Source organism: Ammodytes marinus (genome assembly GCF_949987685.1).
Source record: "Ammodytes marinus genome assembly, chromosome: 13".
NCBI classification, from domain to species: Eukaryota; Metazoa; Chordata; class Actinopteri; order Uranoscopiformes; family Ammodytidae; genus Ammodytes; species Ammodytes marinus.
Genome location: NC_137217.1, coordinates 10,839,050 through 10,847,972, shown reverse-complemented (window position 1 = coordinate 10,847,972; position 8,923 = coordinate 10,839,050). Strand labels below are relative to the sequence as shown.

Sequence of the window (8,923 nt, the reverse complement as noted above, 5' to 3'; positions counted from 1 at the left end):
TGAAAACGTAAATGGGCGTTATTATTTTTAAATTATTCCATTAAACTATCACATCAAGAAATCCCGAATTAGCTATATTTGGCTTTGGTGAGAGTTTAAAATGTATTTACAGACATGTCTGACACATGTCAGCTTTGCATAATACTATTTCATTTGTAATACCACCTCAGCTGTGTAAACCAAGTGAAGAATTGTTGGTGCCTTTTACGTCAGATGATTCAGTGTGTCTCCTACATTGATGGTCCAAAATTACATTAAAATGTACATTTTCTTTTGTAAAATAACATTAAAAAATTGTTGAAAGGGTGCCACGCACACCTAAAGCTGTGAACCTAGAATCGCCCCTGGGCTCAATCTGTTTCAGTCAGTGTATAGATTCGTTCAGACTGTTTTCGCTGGGTGAAATCCGGCTCATGTTTGACAAGCTTGCCATGAGCGACTTGACCTTGTGCGCGTAATAGTTCCTCAGGTTGACCGAGGGCACCTCTTTGATCTCCTCGTCGAAATCGCAGCTCCTCATGGCGATTTCCAGTTGCTTTTGCCTCTTGTAGAAGAGAGAGAATTTGTTGAAAATGAGCGTGATCGGAAGCACCACGACTAAGATCCCGGCAAGGATGCACGCCGAGGCGGTCAGCTTTCCCGCTATGGACACCGGCACCACATCTCCATAACCTACAGTGGTCATGCTGACTGTAGCCCACCACCAGCATGAGGGGATGGTGGAGAGATCGTCACTGTCCTCTTTCTCCACTGTGTAGGCCATGACTGAGAAAAAGGACACCCCGACAGCCAGGTAGAGAAGCAGCAGGCCCACTTCTTTGTAGCTGTTCCGTAGGGTGGCCCCCAGGGAGCGCAAGCCCGTGGAGTGACGGGCCAGCTTCAGGATGCGGAAAATCCTCATCAGCCTCAGCACTTGGGCCACGCGTCCCAGGTTGGCCAGAGCCGGGCTGCTCTCTGCCACCAGGTTCATGAGGAGGGTCAGGTAGAAGGGCAGTATGGACACTAGGTCTATCAGGTTCAACGGGTGCCCGAAGAAGTGCAGGAGATCTGGCGCCACCGCGAACCTGGCCACCAGCTCCAGAGTGAACCAGCCTATACCGAAGTGCTCCACCACCTCAAAGCGGGGGTCCTCTGTGGGCTGGCCCTCGCTGTCCAGCAGGCTGTACTCACTCATGCTGTTCATGCACATGGTGGCGATGGAGCCCAGCACCACCAGTATGGAGAGGATGCTGATGACGCGGCTGGCCACAGAGTAGCCCGGGTTGTCCAGCATTAACCACATGCGCCTCCGTGCGCTCCCCAGCATCTGCTTATCGAACTTGGAGGCGTCGCTGTAAAACTCCAACAGCTCGTCGAAGGATGAAGTGGTGCTCCCTTCGTCGCTCCTGTCCTCCCAGTCCTCACGGTCCTGGTCCATTTTCCTACAGTGGTAGGCGCTGCTACAACAGGAGTCGATGAAGAACTCGTTGATGCCCCAGTACTCGATCTCCTGGCTGAAGGAGAAGATGCACAGCTCGGCCATGACGTGCAGGCGGCCCGTGTTGTAGAAGTTCAAGACGTAAGGGAAGAGCGCGGGGTTCCTGTCGAAGTAGAACTCTTTCTCCGTGTCGTCATAGTCGTCGCACAGCTCCAGGATGGACTCTTTGGACTGACAGTGGAGCAGACGCGCGAGCCTCGTCTCCGGGAACCGTGAGAGCGTCTCGGACTGGAGACGCCTCTTGAAGCCGCCCACGTTGATGCGGATGGCGGCGTTGTCATTCGCATCGGTCCCACCGCGGCCGCCGCACGGGTTCCCCAGGACGGGACCTGTCATGTCTGGAGATGTCTGGAGAGAAGGGGACGCACGAGAAGAAAGAGGGGGAGGGACACACAGAGAGAGAGAGAGATTGTAAAAGAAAGATTAGCATACAAAGAAAAAGAGCTTGCACACACAGAGGTACGCACATTCAGGGAAGAGAGAAAAATATATATATTTGAATTTGATATCATAATTAAAATGAACGCTGCACTTCAATAAACACATATCGTCACAACCAACCATGTGTTTTTCCTATAATTAAAGACAATTATACGAAGAGCACTGAAACAAACGCGCACAAGAGAACGATGAACTTACTTTAAAACGCGTCCAGCTGACCGAATTCCCCTAGAAGACGACTCTGCATTTCAACTCCGGCGATGACACATCGCAGTTTGTTGTCAAGTTGTGGCTCTACAATGAGACCAAAGACCCTCGGTGCCCTGGAGTCAACACATACACATGCGCCTCTTTGTCAGCTTCATTTCTCAGCTTGGGTTAGAAGAGGAAGGGACCCGCTTACACGGGGAGTCGGCGGCGCGGTGTCAGATATGATGTTGTCTCCTATACGAAATACGACGTCGTTCACATCCTCAAGCTTGAACTCCCTCGCATCCTCCATCCAGCGAGTTTTACACCTCCTCCACTTACAGGTATCGGCTTACAGGCAATTCTGGGAGCCATGGTGGAGGACTGATACACGCCCTGCCTGGCAGCCGCGTTTGCTTGTGCGAGGGAATTCCTCTCTCACCCTCTCTCCTCTCTATCTGTCTATCTGTTGCTGCGCAGCAACACGTAGCCCTCCGTGCGCACCGCCCTCCCGAGGTGAACTCAGCATCACGGTGCCGAGGGGCGAGGCGCGGAGAGGAGAGGAGAGGGAGTCACCAACTTACGCACACACGGAAAGCTCTGATACCATCAGGTCAATAATAATAATAATACACTGTGATTTGAATATGGGTTAATTAGTGTAGCATTTACTGATGCACAAGAAACAGATTAAAAAAACAAAATACAAAGTCAATGTCTCTGCAGTAGAGGTCGAGATGTCTTGGCCTTTACAGGTGGAGACAGCGATAACGCTTGTTAGCATCTCTCAAAACCACTTTTATAGTCAAAATCAGTGAAGATCGCCTCAGGATCCTCTACCCGCTTTAGGTTGCGTGTGCGCTTATACATACACAGCGCATCTCTTGTGTGCATACCTTTTGTTAACATACCACTTTACAAAGCCAATAGGCTGTCTATTGCAGTAGAGTTGAAGTATTAAGTAGCATGAAAAGAAGTCTCAAATTTGAACGTAAGTAGGCTTGTAGGCCTATAGTAATTGAGGTATTGTAAATGTAGCCTACTTACTAGATACATTAGCCTACACCTCTGTAACAGAGGGCTCTATGAGAATTTCAAATGAGAATCACAGTGGGTTTTTACAAATGTGAATCTGTAAATGTGTGTTAACTTTGAGGTATGGTGCTTCTGTGCAAAGGTTACAGTTGATTGTGGAGTCTATGCCATGGTCATTGATCACACACACACATTCACTGTCACACGGCGTGGGTCAATCTCTCCTCACTGTTTGTCTAATCCTCACTACAGAGCATATACCATAAACACCAAAATGCTGTTCCATGGAAGACACAGCAAACATGTGTATGTGCTTTCTGGTGGAACATAAAGCCAGTGTTAAAGCCAGTGTGTTCCCTTGTGGAGCATCCTTGATTTTTATTGATCAGGAGCTGAAGGTTTCTTTGCAGACAAAAGTTGCCTCATGCTAATTTTTCTTGGGTTCCTGCTGGCTAGAATTCAATCCCCGAGAGCTCTTTGTCTGCAGGCATCTTGCAAATGAGAAAGGTGTGATGCTTGTAATTAGCAGATTAAAGTCACTAGCTACAAGGTCATGGCTAGTCTGAGCTGTTACGTCAATACACTTGAAAAAAACAAAACATTAAAGTCCTTTTAGTTTCGCTGTTTGAGCCGTTACTAAAAGCACACATTTGTCAGTCCAAACACACACTTGTAAGAGGCCACGATGAAGGCTGAAGCACTGCCGCTTCCTCCTGTTGAATACAAAGCCGTAAAGTGAAGGCTTTAATAGCATCCATTTCTCCCTCAGGCTGTGCCACTGTGAATACCATCTCCTCTTTCCAATGTCACATAACGGCCACCCTGTTTAATTAAGACATTGAAAAACGCATTATGGATCATTGGAAGCAATTTCCTACTTGCCTTATTGTATTGCAGTACTTGTTTGAAAAAATATATATAACCGCAGGCTACAGGCAGCATTAGAGCTGTTTACTCCTGAATAGAAGCTCTCACTCTCAGATTTGTACTCCCAGGCAGCCAGTGCATTAATATTTTATCCCATCTCTCTCTCTCCCTCTCTCTCTCTCTCTCTCTCTCTCTCCCTCCCCCCCTCTCTCTCTCTCTCTCTAGCTTTCTTTCTCTCTCTTTCTCTCAACAATTGGAGCTTAACAGGAGCATGAAAAGCCCACGAGATTGCCCGTACAGATTGGGTCTTTACAGTTGTATTCACACACGCCAACTCTTCATTCTGGATGCTTTGGTGTGGGTTTAAAACTAACACCTATGCTCCTCAGGTACTACTCCCAGTGTGCTAGCATAGATCATGTTATAGGCCTCTGCAGATACTCACTGCCGGGGTGTAGGATTTACTAAGCTTAACGAGAGCCTTGAAAGCACACACAATTGCTATCTGCTTAATGCCAAAATTGTGAAATCGCATACTTTATTTTTTTGTTATTGTGTGGGAATGTTGTGCAATGATTATAATCCTATTTGGTCTACCATTATGCTAGTCCATCAGGGTCTTATTCAGTATCTGTATTATTCTGATTATTTCTCATCACATGTTCCTCTCACCGTGTGGGAATCTCTTGTAATCCCATGTGGGCAACAACATGTAGGCCAACATTACGGTGGCGTTCAGCTGTCACAGATTACTATTGTAAGGTGACAGACAGTGTTTATTCTACACCTGTAATGTTCATTTATTTGTGCAGGTTATCTGATTCAGGTGAAAAATAAGGTCTTCTAGCTCTGCAAGTTCCATCAGTCTTGAATGGTATCAAACACACACACATACACACACCTCCTCAGATGTCATTAGCGTGGGTGAAGAAGAGGATGTTTGTTATAGCGAAAGCCATCAGGACTTTGTTCAGGGTTACCGAGGCAGGTTGTTCTAAACTGTGTGTGCTGCAAACCAGCCTCCTATCATCTGCAAATTATTCACTTTCTGCTTTTCATTGAAGCGTACTGCCTTTGATTCATTCTTCTCCCACACGGTTGACTTTTATGTGTTGCTTTGTGCAGGAGGAACTATTCCTCACAGCTTATTTCTCAACAGGTCTCCTTAGAGCGGCTTTCTTATTGATAGCAGACCCCGCTTTTCAAAGAAATCATTCCGTCCCACTTTACGGCAAGTTTACTATGTTCAACAGTGGGGGGAAGAATTATTTAGACGCTCTGTAAGCAACGTTTTACTGTGGAGGTGATCTAGTTGGAGCTAGTGTGCATTTTAAATAACCATTATTTAGATTCTATATTCTCTTGGCAGGCTTTCATTCACATCCCATATCTTTTGATGGAGACTATGCAGAACCCCCAAATGTATTCCTTAAATAATAGACAGCTTTATTGTTGTGTTTCAGCCCAGACAAGCTGAATAGTAGATAAAGGAAATAAAATGGATCCTGCTATTAAAGTGATCTACGGCTCCAATTGCAAGCTGAGACCTCAAATCACAAGAAACCAACTATTGCCTTTGCACTCTGTACATAATTAATATTTAACTAAACAATGGAGATTTTTAACTGAACGGCACATTAGTTGGGTCAAAAACCATTTAAATGGAAGCCTTGCTGCCTATATATTACTGGTTAAGTTCATTTCCAGAAGAAGTTTAAAGATACATAGTGGGTGTATTGAGGTAGAGGGTAAAGGTTTTCTCAATGCAAAACGTAATTAAATCATATTGTTAACCAAACAATGGAGATTTTTAATTGAACGACACATTAGTTGGGTCAAGGACTATTGGAATGGAAGCCTTGCCCAGCCTATATATTGCCGGTTAAGTTAACTTCCAAAGTACTTTAGAAGATAAATCATAGTGGGCGTTTTGAGACTGAGCTATGGGGTTAAGGTGTTTCTCAACGCGGAACTGCTCAGAGCGCTAAGGGGACCAATCAATTACAGGGAGGATTTTTAATCATTCCAACAGGTCTAAGTTTTCAGTTTCAAATCTTAAAAGTGTAAAATCATACCCACACGGTCAAGAGGGGTCAATCAATCAGCCCAATTATCCCCCTTCAGAAAGTCAAGATGACATTTTCTCCAGACTCAGCGTGTATGAGAGAGAGAACGTAAGAAGAGGAGGTGGTTATCACTCCGTCTCCTCTCTCCTTCAAAGCCTGAGGTGGAGGCTCGAGTGAGAGTGTGTAGGAGTTCTTTTTTAGTGTTGACTAAATCTGCTGCTGCCTATACCTTCTGCTTGGCTGCCTTTGGTTTTTCTCTATCTCCTTCCTTTCCCTTCCTTTCCCAATGAGTGTCTTTCATAACATTCTATACCCACGTTTTCCCCTCTGTCCTATCTCTCTTTTTTTGCACTCAGTCACTCATATTCAATACTGACATTAGAGGTCGAGGTTGAACAATCTGCTGACCTCGTCCCCGGCTGAAAACATGAGGGTGCCATCTGAAGCATTGCCAGGGGAATCCATAACCGCACGAGAAAAATGCCACAGCCCTTTCATCGTTGACAAAAGCTGCCACTCAGAGCTCACTCTATATCTCTGCTGGCCATTACGGATGAAGCAGCATGTCTTGGGAGAGATTTATCGAAAAAATAATAATATATATATATGAGTAGAAACTTTTAAAGTTAATATTCTGACTGTGTTTGCCAACCAACGATGAGCCACCTTTGTCCATTTCTTTAAAAACAAATGTTCACACAGTTAAAGGAATGGTTTCTGTCACCTGGTCATGAACCCGAGAGTGACGCGACAAGCTTAAAATGAGAATACATTGAACCACTCCTTTAAATTTTGTTATTCCAAAATTTTAAATAAAATGTGCTTTCATCCGTCTCCTCTTTTCCCCCTTTGCATCACAGTAATCAAATCAAATAGCTCCTTATTATTATGGCAGAGAGGGCAGGCACAGGAGGAGTAGAATGAATGCAGATGGCAAATGGAGACGCCGATTGAGAGCTAAAGAGTGTGAGTGAGTTATAACTATTATGCCTGTGTACATCAGAGTGGACTCAGGGGCCTATGTGCTCGACATGATGAGAGCACCAATTTACTCTAAAGTGTCAAGCAGTAATGTGTGTAACAGCGGCAACAGGGTGACCTAAATACAGAGGCAGCTCCACGGTTGTCATTTTGTGACAAAACGATCTTAGGTTAAAGGTCGCTCAAAACAAGGAGATGCTGCTGCAATGCATTGGCAACCTGCAGTTTGTTTCTGTGCTCCAGTTTCATCCGGCTTTGGCAGCCAGAGGTGGATCAGTGTGCCTTTAAGCTTCACTGGTCAGGGTTAACACTGCAAAAAAAAACACTTTTACTTGACTGTCTTCTGCCTTCAGAGGATGAGAGTTCTCCTAGCATCCAGTCATTGTTGACCTCTCTTCACCTATACTACTCTTGTGTGTGAAATGTTCAAGGTCATCCAACTGCTGCATAGCCCACCTGAGCTTAGGGTGACACACGCATGCACACACACACACACACACACACATACGCATGCATGCACACACACACACACACACACACACACACACACACACACAAATGCACACACACATCAACTCCCATATTTGGTCATGATCACATTTAAAAGGAATGGGTATTTTTAATTTTCCTTTTACTTAAACCCATTCCACATTCTCTTCCAGATGTTTTGTGATATTTTTTTGGCCTCGTCTGTATTTCTAGATAATAGAGTGGATAATTGGCAACATTTAAAGAAAGTCTTATGTGTTACTGCTTGACGGATCATTTACGTCACTGCCAATTGACATGGTTTTAAAAGACAACATTAGCCAGTTTCTTAAAACCCTGAGAACGGTCCCAACTATAAACTGATATTAAAATAATTAGGCAATCATGTATTAGACTGAATAGATGTGTAATCGTAATGTACAGTTTAGTATGCATTGCTATAAATGGCTTTAAAATTTGAGTCTGAGCTGGAGAAAATAAATTGCATGAAAGGTCCAGATGCTTATTCAAATTTTATTCATTCATTCAGTTCTGAGAGGTTTGTCTTGTATATATAAGCCATTACAATATACCTGAGGATTGAGTCCCTACCATTAACGATGTATTAATATTTATATGTGTGGTCAGCCTGAGATTTTTGAAAGTTTGAAGGCTATTTGAAACGCATTTTGGATGCACATCCTTTGCAAGGATGCAAATTTCTTTTGAATCTGAAATGCAGTTATGCGGTAGTAATACAAATGCAGATGTTGCCCTCATACCAATGTGTGTGTGTGTGTGTGTGTGTGTGTGTGTGTGTGTGTGTGTGTGTGTGTGTGTGTGTGTGTGTGTGTGTGTGTGTGTGTGTGTGTGAGAGAGTGTGAGTGTCTGTTTATGTGCAAAAGAAAGCAGCAGCCCCATTTTCACATGATAATTCGGTTTTGTGTTGAGCACAGCAGAACAAACATTCATCATTCATCATCTCACCGTTCACACAAAGGAAAGCTGAGAGATCCCATTAAAGACAACAGGACCATGTATCTCAGTTCATCCCTCTGACCGTGACGAACCCACAGCTGGACCCATAATAGTAAATGGAGATCAGACACTTGTCCTCCTGATGTGGCCCGCTTTGTCTGCACCATCGCGTGTTGTTATGATGATCCATTTTACATGTCCCTTTCAGCTGCTGATGAGGTTTCCACGGCGGTGATGAAGAGGGGCCGGTAATACATTTGCGGAATCGTACACAATGAAACACCTGTTGTCTGTCTGCAGGTGAGGACAGCAGCAGCTTAACATTAAGTGGGATATCGTATGTGGCTATTTCTTTGTCATCCTGAATGTGCCCAGCAGATGGCAACATGTGAAATGCAAACTAGTGCGCTATTTCCCGAAA

At 44.5% G+C, this 8,923-nt stretch overlaps 1 protein-coding gene across 1 annotated transcript; it reads right to left on the bottom strand.

The window, feature by feature from the left end:
- Window positions 1–364: 364 nt before the first annotated feature.
- Window positions 365–1,813, bottom strand: kcns2 (potassium voltage-gated channel modifier subfamily S member 2; the record flags this gene model as incomplete). Its single annotated transcript, XM_080040329.1, has 1 exon — window positions 365–1,813. The coding sequence occupies one exon, from the start codon at window positions 1,811–1,813 to the stop codon at window positions 365–367; it is 1,449 nt and encodes a 482-aa protein (XP_079896455.1).
- Window positions 1,814–8,923: the final 7,110 nt, after the last annotated feature.